This window comes from Haliotis asinina, chromosome 1 (assembly GCF_037392515.1).
Source record: "Haliotis asinina isolate JCU_RB_2024 chromosome 1, JCU_Hal_asi_v2, whole genome shotgun sequence".
NCBI lineage: Eukaryota > Metazoa > Mollusca > Gastropoda > Lepetellida > Haliotidae > Haliotis > Haliotis asinina.
The window spans coordinates 19,081,586-19,100,129 of NC_090280.1; the positions used below are offsets into that span (position 1 = coordinate 19,081,586).

At 41.8% G+C, this 18,544-nt stretch overlaps 1 protein-coding gene across 1 annotated transcript; it reads left to right on the top strand.

The window, feature by feature from the left end:
* Window positions 1–232: 232 nt before the first annotated feature.
* On the top strand, window positions 233–14,093 carry LOC137288099 (opioid-binding protein/cell adhesion molecule homolog). Its single transcript, XM_067820480.1, has 4 exons — window positions 233–599; window positions 7,671–7,757; window positions 8,177–8,398; window positions 13,165–14,093. The coding sequence occupies exons 1-4, from the start codon at window positions 542–544 to the stop codon at window positions 13,272–13,274; spliced, it is 477 nt and encodes a 158-aa protein (XP_067676581.1). The 5' UTR covers window positions 233–541; the 3' UTR covers window positions 13,275–14,093.
* Window positions 14,094–18,544: the final 4,451 nt, after the last annotated feature.

An 18,544-nucleotide genomic window follows, 5' to 3' on the forward strand; every position in this document is an offset into this window, starting at 1 on the left:
GGATCTAAGTAAATGTCACCAAGGTAAACGAGATCTAGTAACTAAAGTCTTGGCAAATATGATCTAGGTAAATGTGACTAAGGTTTAACACTGAACCGAACGTATAGAATATTTTAGTCTTGAGCAAAAACCTGTCAGGCATGCTCAACAAGTTCTCCATTCTATTCTTTCATTCAAGTTGTTCGCAGCTATTGATGTGGTTTTTTGAAAAGCTACTCAACCAAACAATGCAATCGTCATTGCTAATCGTCACCATTGAAAAGCATGTAAGGAAACATGCGTACTAAACGCGTTCGCATGGGACTGTTTAGTCCAAATGCTAGATATCAACTACACACTGCTTACAGCTGAATATGTAGGCGGTCTGGGAACAGTGGTGACTTTTGAAGCCAGGATGTCGATAATGTTTATATAAATGCTCTTGCGTGTCAGCTAAAGGTCGTTCGACTCGAACTTTACGTGGCCCAGTCTAGTTCATAAAGTTTGTATCAACATGTTATAACAACGTTATATTCGCTGGGACAATCCACGCCATCGCGACATGAGCCGTTATCAGCACGCGAGTGTCTTTTATTTCCTCCTGTGGGTCCTCCATGTTGGTGAGTAAAACACCTAAGTACAGCGATTACGATAGTGTTCTGTCAACTTTATGATAATATTGAGGAAGCGCTACATCGCTCATTTATGCTAAACGATGTGGTTGCCTGTTAAATTATTCATATCAAACTTAACTAAGTGTACTTTGTTTATTTTGAACACCTTACTCAAAGTTTCAGCTATATGTGATAATCTAGGAACATTTAAACAGCCCAGACAAACTTGTGATTAATATTATGTGTATGACGTTTGAGTGTGTTGGTAATCTGCCAAGTCAATAATCCTAAAGACCCCGACACAGTCGACCTGATCTTATTTTGTATTACTACATCACTTGTTTTGGCTCTTTGGGGTTTGGATGAATCTGTGCTTTTGTACAAATAACATGTTTCTGAGACAACAGGTGTACATTTTAATATCTTGTTGTTTGCATTAATTCGTTATGCAATCATAATGTATGTCCCACTGAAGTTCCACAAGTTATACCCGCTACATTTGAACTAACATAGTTTTCTCATCATTACACGCAGCTCTACAATACTGCCACAACATGACGCTTCGACCATGACGCTTTCGTTAAAACGACACAAATACCACATTTGTGCTGCGACATGCATTACACTCTAACGACAGATCTGGGCCTTGTGTACTTGGACCTTTCACATTCAGCCTGTATTGTTAGCGAAGGTCGGACGTGGGGAGTGGTGTAACTAGGTCAGAGTTGGTAAATGCCTGACAAGATATTGATTAACACAACACTCAGCCCCAATGCACGATTTAAGGTTATTGTGACCTAACAGAAATCATAAGGAGGGTTTGGAAGGTAATCGTAAAGTTCATAGCTAGACGATAAATAAACAGAGTAGACTAACAGGTGACATTTATTGCCTTAAAGCAAATACGTTGTGTAAATTATGTTATGAGTGAATAAATGTTCTTTTAAGCCGCACCCACAATATATTCTATACTTAAGTTATATGCAAGGATCACAAAAAACAGTAGTGACACCAGTTGTTCTGAGAAATGGTAAGCGTGATCTGTACCACAGGCAGTACTCCGTTTCTTCTAACTGCCTCCCCACTTGTTTAAAAAGTTTGTGCACGTGTCTGGTCATGCTGTTGGTCTCTGGATTGTCTGGTGAAAACTCGATTATTTACAGACCTCAGCCTTACACGTGAAACATTTGTGAACGCGGCTTAAAACTAAATTCACAGTCCGCAGTATCATACGAAGGAGATTGTAAGCAAATATTACCATGAAATATTAGACCGGTAACACATTAAGTGATGTTATTGACACTTACAACGTTACTTTAGTTTATCAGTTTAGGGGTTCTCTTGATCTTCCACCTGACCAGCAGATGAGGGAACAGACGGGTGTTATGCACATTCTCTAAATCGTCATATGAAAATTTCACTTCTGTGCTTCAGCGGTCAATATAAGTCGTAGGCTTCTCTCAAGGGTGATACGGTCTGAGGTACGCGTCTATATAGCAGTTTTACCCGAGTCTGTACTCAAAGGAAAAGGGTCACAGCGTTTGTATCGTGCTGTCATGTTAAATGTACCAAATATCATCGTATTTTATTTTGAAGATTGCCACCGACTATATGACATGCAAACAAAATGGCGTCTGCCTCTCGACTGGATTTTTAAAATCAGTAAAAATAATTCTGACAAGCTTAAAACTGCTATAAAATGTTTAATTATGTGTAAGGTGAATGTGCAAACGATTCAATGTATAAAAATGTTTGAATAAAACAGAGAAAGTGGGGAAAATAAATGTCCACAAACTGAACGAAAACATAGCTGATCACTCCCTTCTTTTTATTAATACGTCATACGATTATTAGTCGTCGGACGACTAGTATTGTCTGAGGCATGGGTAGTCATATACGCATAAAATCTCTGTCGTTATTGACATGCAATCATTATTGCAGAGCTTTCCTATTAGTTGTAATCTACATCTGTCTGTGTAACCATTCACTGACCATATTCCTAAGTTTGAAACAGACGAGTTTGTAGCAGTTCCCACCCGTAAAAACATGTAGCTAGAGTCATTCGTTTTCATATGTTAACACACGTAGCTGGGGCATAGTTGTTCAGGCCAAGCGATCAGCACATTGTGTCGGCACAACAACACGTAACTTTTCTCTGCAGGATAAATTACTGTTTAGTATTATACCGCCATACTTGATAGAGTCAGAGTTATCAATAGTGGCCTCGCCATATTTGTATTTTACTTCATTATGGTCTGGGGTGATTTACAGAAAACAAGTGACTTAGTTTTAGAGGCGTTGTAGGTGAGTCCCCATTTTTGTGCATATAGGTGAACTGAATTAAGAGATAGATGTCTGTAGGCCCCCAGAGGTTGAGGACAGGAGTGTTGTATCATCGACTAATAACACACAAAGTATGTGTATTCGATGAATGGAGAGACCGTTGATGGTTTTCCTTAATTAACAATTATGGTCATTTATGAAGATAAGGAAAAAACAAGCTGGCATAACTCTACCTTGCCCACCACCCTTTTTAATAGGGAACTCATGAGATCTTTTCCCGTTGTATGATAAATAGACATAACTGCCTGTGTAGCTGTGCAGTAGAAGATTCCCAAAATTGGCCTTTGATCCCGAGATCGTATAATTTGACGAAGAGGCCCGCATGCCAAATACGGTCGAAAGCTTTTTCATTATCTAAACATGCATCAACTCTTTCCAAGTAGATGTTAACATATTCTAAAATTGTGAATACAGACATAACCATGCTTTGGTTCCATGCTTTTTTGAAACCAAATTGTAGTGCATCAGGAAAGGATTGGAGGTTATCGTGTGTATATGTTTCTATTCTACTTAAAATGATTTTCTATAGGGTTTGATATGAGAGTTATGCCTCTATAGTTACTTCGATCATGCTTGTCGTTCTTGCCTTTATAAACAGATATTATCATACCTTGACTGAACGCTCGTGGATATTACTGACACGTTTGTGTATGGTTGAATAGGTGTTTCCGCGTGACCACAAGCGTCTCTCCTCCAAATATTAAGTGCACGTTTGTGATACCGTCAGGTCATGGAGACTTGTTTCTTTTGAGATTGTGTATATGTGATCTGATTTCTAAGTCGGTGATATCTGTATACAGGATATCATGTTGATTGTGTCTACAACCGTTTTTTTCAATAATGGAGTGAAGTTTTGACACAATGGTGCGTTCCAACTTCTTTATCGAATGCGTCAGATTGGTGGGGTTTCGTTAAGTCTGAGTAGTAATCGCCCCACAGGTTACATATGTCAGCTGATGAAAGAGCAGTGCATCCATTGTAGACTAGATTTTCAATGACTGGACTTACACGTCTCAGCTTGCGGACATGTTTATAACATGTATTAATGTCAGCGTTCTAGTTCTGTCCGTATCTCTTTACATCGTTTACGTTTTGATTTTCGATGTAAGCGTCTGAATTCCCTTTTACCATATTTATTAGATTTGTACAAGTTTGAAATTTGTCCCCTCGGGATATTGTTGGCCATCCACTCTCGTCTAGCCACTCTCATTTTATTTGAGGTCCGTGTAAATCATCGGTTTTCCAGTAGGGATTTAAGTGTGATCTGTATACATTTTGAGGGATGTGTAGGGAGCTAGCATGCATAAGACGTTCACATAGTTGTGCGTTAAAATCTTCCATGGTATCAATTTGGGATCTATCACACGGAATTGATATGGAGGAGAGAAGTGTCTCGACGTCTCTCGTATACATATTTAAGTGTGCCTCGAGTGCTGAGTGCTATTTGGGGACATTTCTTCAATGTATATTGGGTGGAGTGTTAGGTATACATTGTATACAGACAAAGCATGGGAAACGATCAGTATAGTAGTGACATTGATCACGAATGCTACAGTTGATGATGTAATTACACATGTGGGGTGGTACAAGAGCATAGTCAATGAGTGATGTATTAACGATGTCTCTGCTTCTATACGTGTACCCAGAATCTGTACTACATAAGTCGTGTGTTACACTAACAAGGTGCACTCCACATGGATTTATCATTACATAACCTTGCAATGTCACCAGAGCCTTTAGAGTAAATTGATTGTGAATTACACGAAAAGCAAATAGTAGAATGTCCACTGAGTTGGGAATTACATTATATATATCACGTGTACTGTGTAGCAAGTCGCGTACATTCCACGTGGGGGGTCAAGGACTCTTTATTGTACATAACAGTAGCATGGTTGGAACAGATACTGGTTTAGAGCTGAGGGTTGTTATGTGTTTTCTAGTAACGTCGTTTACTGTTATCATCCGTATTATTATTGAATTATTATTGTATTATTATTGTATTATTATTGTATTGTCCACGTTGTTCCTGGTGCGGGGGATGCAGTCACGACACTGTATATCTTCGGGCCAGTTTTATCATGAGTGACATAGTCATAGTTTTCACATGTCATATTGACTTGAACTGTGTACATGTATGTCTCTATATTGTTGTAGTGAGTGCGTTTCTTCAGAAGACGAGCATACGTCACACGCACATGCTGTTCATGAGCATAGTCAAATATAAGTTGTTTCACCTCATCAAATGGTTTGTCTGCTTTAATGTTAAAGATTACAATTCTTTTGGTCCTGGTTCTTGATACCCATTTTAACGTATGGCAGGTTTTAGCCAGTGACCTTATCTTGTTGGTACGTGAGGACTTGTCAGAGTGATCTACACGGACATCAGCAAGGGGAGAGTTATCACATCCATCCATACCGGAGAAAACTAGGCCGAGGGTGTTATCATTGTAGATATTCCATAGAAGATCGGTGTTCGTTAGATCTATCATATGTGTTTTTCCTTTCGATCAGAGGTGTTTGTTCCCGACGTTGTTTTTGTGACATTTTGTCCTTTTTTGTGTTGTGTTTTGGTGTCTCTTCGTTGTTCTGTCGATGACTGGTTGTCTTCATGGTAGGTCGTGTGGGTGGAGCTTGACACAGACTAGTCTCGGGTGACATTTGCTGATTCCGTCTGAGGCTGTTGTGTGGTTACATCAGTTGATGCTGGGGGCGACTGTACTTGACGTGACACTTCCTATCTTATTGTCTAAAATCTTTAGTTTGGTGTCTATTTGACAGCTGAGGCGGAGTAGTTCGTGTTCTAGTTCGTTGATTCTATCCTTGAGCGTCTTCATTTCTTGTGACTCGATTTTCATCGTCTCTCCCAGTCCTCAAGTCTCTTATATCTTCAATTATTTTGCTCTTGTGCTCCGTTTCAGATATCAGTTCTGTTTGATTCTCATTCAGTCTCAGTTCCTCGATAGTTTCTTATCAAAGGCTGCGCTGACTTGTGAGATACACGGTTTATGTTGCACAATATGACTGACTATGAGCCCAATGGCTTCAGTATGACATGTGAGTATTCGTTCTGTGTCATTTTCGTCGTTGGCAGGCGAAGGCGTAGCTGGCAATGACATATTTCAGACATTGGCCTTGCTGAGTACTTTTGTCTGGAGTACGTGTTCTGGTATGCCACCCTCAATAAATAGAAAAAAAATTGATTATATACATCTTGTGCACATTAGTCCAGGGCATCGCCGTGTGTGCGTCGTCGTTTGACAAGCGGTCCTGGTGGAAGTATCGCAAGTGTCTTTTGCATAATCCTACAGACTTTCTCTGGTTGATTTCAATCAGGTTTTTGGTGTAGATTTTTGAGTAGCTGTCCGTGAATAGACCAGCAGCATGAGCATCGATCTACCCAGTTGGGGGTACAATGACGTATCAGCCAAATCAGGGAGTCTGATAACGCCGATCCCGTCAGTCGCCTCTCATGTATAATTACGACAGGCATGGGTTGCTGAAGGTCGGATCTCACCCTCTTAGTGCTTATGAAGTGTCAGGTTCAGAAAACAATAGCCTTGATGTCGAAAATAGTATACAACCTGCAATTCGCACCCATCAACGTATGTGCCGCCACTGATGCACCTATCAAAGATCTCTCGAAAATTGGAGTCTGGAGTAGCCTGGAGTATAAAGTGGTCCCTTGTCAAGCATTGGTACAACGGATATTGCTTAAATATCGCTAAATGCAACGTATAAATAAAAATGGGGCTGGTGTTGCGGATTATATTGCCTTTCACCCTTCCCCATCTCCCACATACGTTCACACGTTTGCCTCATATTCTTATGTAATGCTGCCGTCAGTTAAAGTGGGCAAAGGTTTATGTGTGCTATACCCATGATTACAATCTCCCATTCAATGTTTATTCAGAATTCTACTGAGCGACAAATAACGCCCTTATTGTTCCTTTCCGGCCTCTGCTAACACCTGCAAGTTATTCAAGTCTGGTCCATTCTTAAATGTTTACTAAATGAACTACTACATATATGTCATGTTGACCCACGAATATAACCTGAGTGACGCAGCCATTTCGTCAGGATGTATGCTGGAGCAGGTGCACGCCCCCACCAATAATTTATTATTACTTAAAACTGTCAGTGTTGTTCTTCAAACATTGACATATCATATTTCCAAAGCCCTTCCCTCAAAAGTCAGACGGGTATTTAAAGATTGTCCGCATTTGTTGGTGAACGAGAAGTCAACAATGTCAAATTTCTGAAATAAGGAGGCTTGTTAATATGTGGCGTCCATTTTTGGCGTCCTCTGCAATGATATTGCTCTAAACCTGCTAAAAGTGGCGTGACCTAACATAAGTAACTACTTGCATTGAATATAATATCTGGCTTTCTACGAAGAGTGGCATATTTTGTATAGGCTGTAAAATAGTGTTATCAAATAAGCAAAACTGAGAAGATCAAACACAAGGTAAACACAAGTAATATAGAGGATGCTTCTTACATCACCTTGGTAACTTGGGGGCCTAGCTTAGTTGTCAACAACCAAAGAAACACTTTGAAAGCTTTGGTACAGAGTTCAATGCTGAAACCTTGATCAAACATAATTTTAGCTATGTTATGGTGTCATGTGAAATATTTGCAAGAACATGTTCGACTATACCTAAAACTCGCTAAGGGAATATCGCAAAGTGATTGTAGTATCGATCTGGTTTTAATTTATGTTTTTTTGCCTTACAGATGGAGCTAGTTTTCTTAACAAGCCAAGCAACTTGACGATAAAGAGAGGATCGAATGCAATATTTCCATGTAAAGTTGAAAATTTAGGTAAGACATGTATTTCCGTATACAATACTTCGAACCATGCAGATGAGCATCTGCTCGGTGTGCAAAAGGTAGGTTACCCGGAAGTAAGTGAAAATGGTTTTTGTGCCGTTTTCGACAGTATCCCAGCAACAGGACGACGGAGGACACTAGAAATGGACTTCACACACCGTACCCATGTGGTTAAGAGAAACCGGGTGTTCAGGGTAACGCTCAATGTACAAAATTGCTAGCCCTCTTATAACTGATGACCCCCCTAACTCCCCAGAACAAAATGAGTGACCCCCAAACTCCTCCTCCCCCCCCCCTTTCCCTTAAAAATCAGTATCACCCACCAAGCTATAAATTATGAACGGTTTCTGAAGAAGATTTAATCCTAAACACAACGCTTGTTACCTGTAATTCTTTTAAAATTTCCACAGAGACGTCCGACCGCGTTGCGTGGTTCTCCATTACGTCATCAAAGCTGCTGTCCATGGATGGCCACACCTTTAGTTCGGACAATCACGTGATCGTGAACATCCACCCCATTGGTGGATTTCAGCTCCAGATCAACAATGTCACAGTGCGTGATGGCGGGATGTACAAGTGCATGGTAACGACAGACCCAGTGATGGAACAGACCTCCATATTGCGTGTCATAGGTGAGATGTACTTCATTCAGCACAACTGAAAGTATACATTTACAATTGTGGGTTTGGATTTGGAGAGAGGATGGTAGGCTGGGGTGGAATGTGTGTGTGTGTGTGTGTGTGTGTGTGTGTGTGTGTGTGTGTGTGTTAACGCATCATAGAGCTGGAATACTGCTGAATGTGGCGTTAACGCGTCGATAGAGCTGGAATACAGCTGAGTGTGCCGTTAACCCTACCATAGAGCTGGAATACAGCTGAGTGCGGCGTTAACCCGTCATAGAGCTGGAATACAGCTGAGTGCGGCGTTAACGCGTCATACAGCTGAAATACTGCTGAGTGTGGCGATAACGCGTCATAGAGCTGCAATACAGCTGAGTGTGACGTTAACCCTACCATAGAGCTGGAATACAGCTGAGTGTGACGTTAACCCTACCATAGAGCTGGAATACTGCTGAGTGTGGCGTTAACGCGTCGATAGAGCTGGAATACAGCTGAGTGTGCCGTCAACCCTACCATAGAGCTGGAATACAGCTGAGTGCGGCGTTAACCCGTCATAGAGCTGGAATACAGCTGAGTGCGGCGTTAACGCGTCATAGAGCTGAAATAAAGCTGAGTGTGGCGTTAACCCTACCATAGAGCTGGAATACTGCTGAATGCAGCGTTAAACCGTCATAGAGCTGGAATACAGCTGAGTGTGACGTTAACCCGTCATACAGCTGAAATACTGCTGAGTGTGGCGATAACGCGTCATAGAGCTGCAATACAGCTGAGTGTGACGTTAACCCAACCATAGAGCTGGAATACAGCTGAGTGTGACGTTAACCCTACCATAGAGCTGGAATACTGCTGAGTGTGGCGTTAACGCGTCATAGAGGAATACAGCTGAGAGTGCCGTCAACCCTACCATAGAGCTGGAATACAGCTGAGTGCGGCGTTAACCCGTCATTGAGTTGGAATACAGCTGAGTGCGGCGTTAACGCGTCATAGAGCTGAAATAAAGCTGAGTGTGGCGTTAACCCTACCATAGAGCTGAAATACTGCTGAATGCAGCGTTAAACCGTCATAGAGCTGGAATACAGCTGAGTGCGGCGTTAACCCGTCACACAGCTGAAATACAGCTGAGTGTGGCGTTAACGCGTCATAGAGCTGAAATACTGCTGAGTGTGGCGTTAAACCTACCATAGAGCTGGAATGCTGCTGACTGCAGCGTTAACCCGTAATAGAGCTGGAATACAGCTGAGTGCGGCGTTAACGCGTCATACAGCTGAAATACTGCTGAGTGTGGCGTTAACGCGTCATAGAGCTGGAATACTGCTGAATGCAGCGTTAACCCGTCATAGAGCTGGAATACAGCTGAGTGTGAAGTTAACCCTACCATAGAGCTGGAATACTGCTGAGTGTGGCCTTAACGCGTGATAGAGCTGGAATACAGCTGAGTGTGACGTTAACCCTACCATAGAGCTGGAATACTGCTGAATGCAGCGTTAACCCGTCATAGAGCTGGAATACAGCTGAGTGCGGCGTTAACGCGTCATAGAGCTGAAATAAAGCTGAGTGTGGCGTTAACCCTACCATAGAGCTGAAATACAGCTGAGTGCGGCGTTAACCCGTCACACAGCTGAAATACAGCTGAGTGTGGCGTTAACGCGTCATAGAGCTGGAATACTGCTGAGTGTGGCGTTAACCCTACCGTAGAGCTGGAATGCTGCTGAATGCAGCGTTAACCCGTCATAGAGCTGGAATACAACTGAGTGTGACGTTAACCCTACCATAGAGCTGGAATACTGCTGAATGCAGTGTTAACCCGTCATAGAGCTGGAATACAGCTGAGTGTGACGTTAACCCTACCACAGAGCTGGAATATTGCTGAGTGCAGCGTTAACCCGTCATAGAGCTGGAATACTGCTGAATGCAGCGTTAACCCTACCATAGAGCTGGAATACAGCTGAGTGCGGCGTTAACGCGTCATAGAGCTGGAATACTGCTGCGTGTGGCGTTAAACCTACCATAGAGCTGAAATACAGCTGAATGTGGCGTTAACGCGTCACAGAGCTGGAATACTGCTGAGTGTGACGTTAACCCGTCCATAGAGCTGGAATACAGCTGAGTGTGACGTTAACCCTACCATAGAGCTGGAATACTGCTGAATGCAGCGTTAACGCGTCATAGAGCTGGAATACAGCTGAGTGTGACGTTAACTCTACCATGGAACTGGAATACAGCTGAGTGTAATGTTAACTCTACCAGAGAACTGAAACACAGCTGAGTGCGGCGTTAACGCGTCATAGAGCTGAAATACAGCTGAGTGTGACGTTAACGCGTCATAGAGCTGGAATACTGCTGAGTGTGACGTTAACTCTACCATGGAACTGGAATACAGCTGAGTGTAATGTTAACTCTACCACAGAACTGAAACACAGCTGAGTGCGGCGTTAACGCGTCATAGAGCTGAAATACAGCTGAGTGTGACGTTAACGCGTCATAGAGCTGGAATACTGCTGAGTGTGACGTTAACTCTACCATGGAACTGGAATACAGCTGAGTGTAATGTTAACTCTACCACAGAACTGAAACACAGCTGAGTGCGGCGTTAACGCGTCATAGAGCTGGAATACTGCTGAGTGTGACGTTAACTCTACCATGGAACTGGAATACAGCTGAGTGTAATGTTAACTCTACCAGAGAACTGAAACACAGCTGAGTGCGGCGTTAACGCGTCATAGAGCTGAAATACAGCTGAGTGTGACGTTAACGCGTCATAGAGCTGGAATACTGCTGAGTGTGACGTTAACTCTACCATGGAACTGGAATACAGCTGAGTGTAATGTTAACTCTACCACAGAACTGAAACACAGCTGAGTGCGGCGTTAACGCGTCATAGAGCTGAAATACAGCTGAGTGTGGCGTTAACCCTACCATAAAGCTGGAATACTGCTGAATGCAGCGTTAACCCGTCATAGAGCTGGAATACAGCTGAGTGCGGCGTTAACGCGTCATAGAGCTGGAATACAGCTGAGTGTGCCGTCAACCCTACCATAGAGCTGGAATACAGCTGAGTGCGGCGTTAACCCGTCATAGCGCTGGAATACAGCTGAGTGCGGCGTTAACGCGTCATAGAGCTGAAATAAAGCTGAGTGTGGCGTTAACCCTACCATAGAGCTGAAATACTGCTGAATGCAGCGTTAACGTGTCATAGAGCTGGAATACAGCTGAGTGCGGCGTTAACCCGTCACACAGCTGAAATACAGCTGAGTGTGGCGTTAACGCGTCATAGAGCTGAAATGCTGCTGAGTGTGGCGTTAAACCTACCATAGAGCTGGAATGCTGCTGACTGCAGCGTTAACCCGTAATAGAGCTGGAATACTGCTGAATGCAGCGTTAACCCGTCATAGAGCTGGAATACAGCTGAGTGCGGCGTTAACGCGTCATAGAGCTGAAATAAAGCTGAGTGTGGCGTTAACCCTACCATAGAGCTGAAATACAGCTGAGTGCGGCGTTAACCCGTCACACAGCTGAAATACAGCTGAGTGTGGCGTTAACGCGTCATAGAGCTGGAATACTGCTGAGTGTGGCGTTAACCATACCATAGAGCTGGAATGCTGCTGAATGCAGCGTTAACCCGTCATAGATCTGGAATACAGCTGAGTGTGACGTTAACCCTACCACAGAGCTGGAATACTGCTGAGTGCAGCGTTAACCCGTCATAGAGCTGGAATACAGCTGAATGCAGCGTTAACCCTACCATAGAGCTGGAATACAGCTGAGTGCGGCGTTAACGCGTCATAGAGCTGGAATACTGCTGCGTGTGGCGTTAAACCTACCATAGAGCTGAAATACAGCTGAATGTGGCGTTAACGCGTCACAGAGCTGGAATACTGCTGAGTGTGACGTTAACCCTACCATAGAGCTGGAATACTGCTGAATGCAGCGTTAACGCGTCATAGAGCTGGAATACAGCTGAGTGCAGCGTTAACCCTACCATAGAGCTGGAATACAGCTGAGTGTGACGTTAACGCGTCATAGAGCTGGAATACTGCTGAGTGTGACGTTAACTCTACCATGGAACTGGAATACAGCTGAGTGTAATGTTAACTCTACCACAGAACTGAAACACAGCTGAGTGCGGCGTTAACGCGTCATAGAGCTGGAATACTGCTGCGTGTGGCGTTAACCCTACCATAGAGCTGGAATACTGCTGAGTGTGGCGTTAACCCTACCATATAGCTGGAATACAGCTGAGTGCAGCGTTAACCCTACCATAGAGCTGGAATACAGCTGAGTGTGACGTTAACTCTACCATGGAACTGGAATACAGCTGAGTGTAATGTTAACTCTACCACAGAACTGAAACACAGCTGAGTGCGGCGTTAACGCGTCATAGAGCTGGAATACTGCTGCGTGTGGCGTTAACCCTACCATAGAGCTGGAATACTGCTGAGTGTAATGTTAACTCTACCATAGAACTGGAATACATTTGAGTGCGGTGTTAACGCGCCATAGAGCTAGAATACTGCTGAGTGTGACGTAACCCTACCACAGAGCTGGAATACAGCTGAGTGTAATGTTAACTCTACCATAGAGCTGGAATACTGCCGAGCGTGACGTTAACCCGCCGTAGAGCTTCAAAACTGCAGAGCGAGGCGTTAGCGGGTCATAGAATTGGAACACTGCTCAGCGCGGTGGTAAACAACCATCCGACAATTTGCTAAACCGAACGATATTGTTCATAACGTACTGTAGTGGTTTGAATGTGTACAGAGAATGTGTTGTTCTTTCAGACAACAAAACGACAGGGAAGAGGAGGGTTCCGCGTACAAAGTTATCCAGGAAAGCAAGTGACGATCAAGTGTCCTTGAAAAACAGGCCCACTATACGGACACGTACTTAGACATTCGTGTTATCTTGCCTGTAATCATCTGCATAATATGTGTTTGTTAAACATCACATTTTTATAGTGCCCAAAAGTGATGATATTCAAACAGAAGGATTTTTTGTGTGGAATGATGGATGTAAAATGTTAATGTGTCGTGTTACAACAATGAGATCCCTTGTGACCATCTTGACAAATCGCAGGAAAATGCATCTTGGCTCGCAACATTTAAAGAGATGCTCCCGTTCAACTAAGACAATCTCTATTGGCAGACGTCGTCCTGGACAGTGAGTGAGTTGGGTGGATGAGTGAGTGAGTGAGTGAGTGAGGGCGAGTTGGTGAGTAACTGAGTGAGGGTGAGTTGGTGAGTGAGTGAGTGCGTGGGTGAGCGAGTGAGTTAAATTAGTATTTCAGTAATGTCATTAAGTGACCTCTTCACTTTATAGCATATTCCCAAGTTGTGCAGGTTGAGGGTGTACACTATTTTCTACATGTAACAATCACATGATTTACCTGTTGATATGACAGACCATGGTCGTTACTGAACAATCTCTAATTTTGTATGTGTTCTTTGATTACTGACACAGAACTGACAAAGACAGTGGTTTATTGTGGTTTATTGTCTTCAAACGCCTTAAGTCGCTTTAGTAAAAGTGTGTTGGTTTGTCCTATGAAATTTATTCAAGATGAAGCAGTATTTAAAATGTCGCCCGATCTATTCGTTCATGCTAATTTGTCCTGTGATAATGTGCCATCAGTGTTGCCTTACGTTACGGTAATTCTTATAAACCTTTTTCTCTGATTTGTTCCGTTAATAAACTGACGACGTATTAAAAATAGCATTCTATTGTATTCATTTTCATTTGTCATGGTTGTTTCGTGTCTTCAAGCTATATGCAGCAATCTTCCAGTTATAAATAATACCGTCCGGACCAGGCAATTAAGTGATTGAGATCAGGAACCTGGGATCTGAACACGGGCCTTTGCGTGTCATTGCGAGGATTATTTTGCTTAAATATATAAAAATTTTAGACAAACTCAGATTCGAAGTGCTTCACAGCACTATAACACATGTATGGCACTATGAAGTATTTTGACTTTGGGGGGGTCAAATCAAAAACAATATATTTTGAATCTTTAATCCTCGCAAAGTGGATCTCACCCCCGAAGCCGTCACTCGCCTGTTCATATGGACCAGTTTTGTTTCATTTACTAGTAAGAATTGAAAGCACCATGTAGTGCTGGCTTCCTTTCTTGGCTCGCTCAACGCTGATGTGCGTTCGTTTTTTGGGTAATATTTGGGCTGCATTTGCTACTCAATTTTCATTTCGATTGCTGAAGTGAGCTTCCTAGATAGTTATCGCAACTCTATAACGTTGAATTAGATCGACTACTGCAGCTCATCAAAGAAATCTCTCAACAATGCTATCTTTGCTCGAATCAGAATGATTAACGACGGTAGTATGCGCTGTCATTGAGCTCAGAAGTGTACAAACAAGGTCAAGGTTGGGAGTTCCACCTTTTCACATATCTGTTTAATCGCTAGATCATGTTTTTTTTTTAAAATAACGAAACATATGATATATTTGAGATTATACTTTCTCAGTTTTCTCAGAGTACAGACTCTAGTACTTTTTCTTGGTTTGAGTTCCATACGGAATTCGAAGTCACCATTAGAGCAGGCACCTCTTCCCTAGCACATAATGCAAACTCAGCTGCCTAACCAAAGTAACCCCCGAGACTTTGAATTCCACATACCATTTCTGTCTTCAGAGTTTTCAAGGTAGTTAGTGAAGTAAAGGGGGAAACGATATTATTGAGGCTTTGATTTCACATCGCAGTAAAACACTGTAACTGTATTTAGGCAACAACGTACGGTATCAATGGGCTTCATACATTGTTAAAAGGGAGAATCGGGTCTTTGGTCAGTTTTCTGAGTGTGTGAGTTTAATTTTACGACGCTCTTAGCAATATTCCAGCAATATCACGGAGGGAATGGGCTCCAAGGTACCCATGTAGAGAAACTATCCCTGGTTTTCCGCGTGACGAGCGGACGCATGCTCATCCCCACTTACCCAACATGCTGGGGGGATTAAAAGAGATTAACAGTTAAGGGATTAGTGATTGTGCGGGATTGTGAATCAGTTACCTCCTGTTTTGTACTTTGCAAAATACTTCAAATTGTCTCCTTAAATTAACCTAAGAATCTCAGAGTAATAATGGCGTAAAAAACTGGATGTTCCATCTTAAAATGTGTTATTTATATATGCTTTAGGGTGGCAATGGTATGACCCAGGATGTGTTGACCCTAGTACCTTTTGTTGCGTTTTAAGCAACGCTTGATTGATTGTTTTATTAAAAATAGCATCATGACATTACTTCCAGTAATAAAATATATACACAGTAATATTAAATGTGAATTTGGATATGAATCATACTTAGATGCTTCACATCCAACTGTTAGGTTTTTAACTATGTTACGAATTTCGTGTCATTAATTAAAAATTGAAACTGGGCGTTATGAAAATATTGACGGAGAGAAAGAATGCTGCATCTACTGCAAAGAAAATAAATATAAACGTAATTGAAGATGAATACCATTTTTTTTTAATTTGTCCAAAACATACAGTACATCGAAAACAGCTGATTAAACCTTATTTTGGAAGAAACCAAGTTTTGGAATTAATAACAAACCCATATAAAGATAGTATTGCAAAATGGTGTAAATACATAAAATTATGCAGGTAAGTACCGAAATGTTTTGTCCACCCTCGTTTTGTAAAAGTAACATTATGTATATTTCAGTGAATGACCACCATATTCTACCATGTATACAGTGTGAAATGATGATATAACCCAAGTCTTTACTGAATGAAGAATCGCTTTGGCTGTGACCTAACTTCACCCAGCTCCTCAGGCAGGGCCAGTTCGAGCTATCTCATGACAACCGGTGAGCATGTTTCACAAGATTACCTAAGCGAACTTTATTCACATCAGTTGCTACTAATCGAATTTTAATTGCGTACGACAAGTATTATAAAGCATGAAGATTTCCTTGTTTCTCCATTGCACTATGTATTGTTTGTTTTTCACCACACCTGTTTGTGACCTAATCGATTTTTGAGTGTTGAACTCAGCCCACCCGCTTGTGGATGAGTCCGCTCCCGGACCAGGGGTGTGGTCATAGGGTTGACCCCAGTGGTCAGAGACAGGAATGTCTGTTAGATTGCTTTAACACGTTGTCACACATTTCTAGGTGTGGGTAAATGTGGTCCCATCTCTCCTGACTCAATATTAGCGAGTCATTCAGAAATTATGTGTTTAATTCTTGTTTAGTTATATTGTGAGGGATATGACTCAGAGTCTGCCGACTTTACCGTTCACACAGCAAAACCTGTTATCAATAGGCATATACGAGGAAGTTAGTCGTTGTTTGTTAGGGAAAAAGTAGCGAAATATCAGCGTGCATCTTATTAAATCAAACGCATCACTAGGCACTATAAAACACGCTGACAATTACTCACTGTTTGTTGCACAAACAACAACACGGAATTTCTGTATTTATATCAGTTACAAATATACGAGTGTAGCTGTTAGCTAAATATTTGGTGCTTGAATGGGGCGCACTGCATGAGCTACACTACAGCACAGATCACTTGCTGACTGAGTCGGACCGTAACTGAAGAGACATTTGACAAATGTGATTGGTTGAAAAAGTGTACGATGTTTATGTTTCTTGAACGCACCCCCATCCATTCATTAAAACTGACCACCATATTCGGCATTTAGTGCTGTCATTTTTATTATCATGACTTATGTCTGTACATACATGTGCATGACGGTGCGGACGTGGTCACGTTGACCAGAAAATGTTTAGACTGCAATCATGTATAAATGGTTCTTGATAATGTTCAGTGTGATGGCGCAAGTATATTCACAAGTGGTCAGCTTCCGTTACGCAGGGAGAGAACTTTCTGACCGGAATTAAAGACAGGAAATAAGGAATTAAGACTCACTGAATAATTCAAGTAGGGTACCAAGTGACTGTACAGAGATGAAATGGTTTAGCAGTCGCCAGAAATACTACAGTATGACTGAAAACAAACTTACACTTGTTCTCCTTTAATACATTACAATGCTTCTAATAAATTTAAAGTTGAACTTTAATTGCTTTCAAACTAGAAGCATGAAAAAACACCTTATGTCCATGAATACAATATATGACATTTATTTGGCATCATGTGACACAAAGGTTACTGATCCCTTTTTTATTTTTTTATTTTTTGTGGTGGCTAAGATTTTAATGAAATAAAGTTTAAACTGACTGACTGAATGAATTTACAGAAATATCACGGCTGGGGACACCTTAAATGGGTTTCACACACTGCACCGATGAGAGACTCGAACCCGGGTTTTGGTGCGTTTGATGTTACAAAAATTGAATAATTGAAATCAAATTCAAAAGATTATTCTAATACATAAAATTTTGTGTGTGCTTTTGTGCGTGCGCGCGTGTGTGAGAGGCTGTTCATGTGTTTGCCACAGTAAAACTAAGTACGTGTATTGCCTCCTGGATGGCTGTGCTGGTGTTTCATAATACTCTATATAACATTTCCTATTCCAGGCAAATGGCTGTTTCTTTTTCTCTCTTTTGAGAAGTCATTAAGGATTGAGTGATTTTAGTTTTACGTCAGTCACTCCAAGATGATTCCAGCTATTTTAATCGTTTCTGGGCCAGACAATCCAGTGATTAAAATTATAAGCATCGATCAATACACCTGGGATGCGTTGACATGTGTCAACCAAGTCAACAGTCTGACCACCAGGTGCCGTTCGTCCCCTTTGACAACAAGCATCGGTTACTGTAGACCAATTCTATCCCGGATCTTCACTCGCCATCTCCATTTAGAGGACAGACATATGCACTAAGCGAAACATTGATAAGATTAGGGTTTTGTAAATATCCTGGACCATACAATCCCGTTCATGATCTCTTACAACAATATCTACATGCGTTCTATAAGTGCAGCCATTTCTGGTGTCTCCCGTGGTGATATTGCTGGGATATTGCCTAAAAGCGGCATAAAACTGAATTCACACTCACTGAAACTATGCCACATGTTGGTTGTATCCCACCATGATATTACAAAAAATGGGTAGACACGTACTCAGTCACTCATTATCTAACACCCGATATCACTAACTTTGTTCAGCGTCCGTATTAATGAATACATAACCCACTATTATATATACTCAAATTTATTACAATAAATCACCAATTCAGTGTG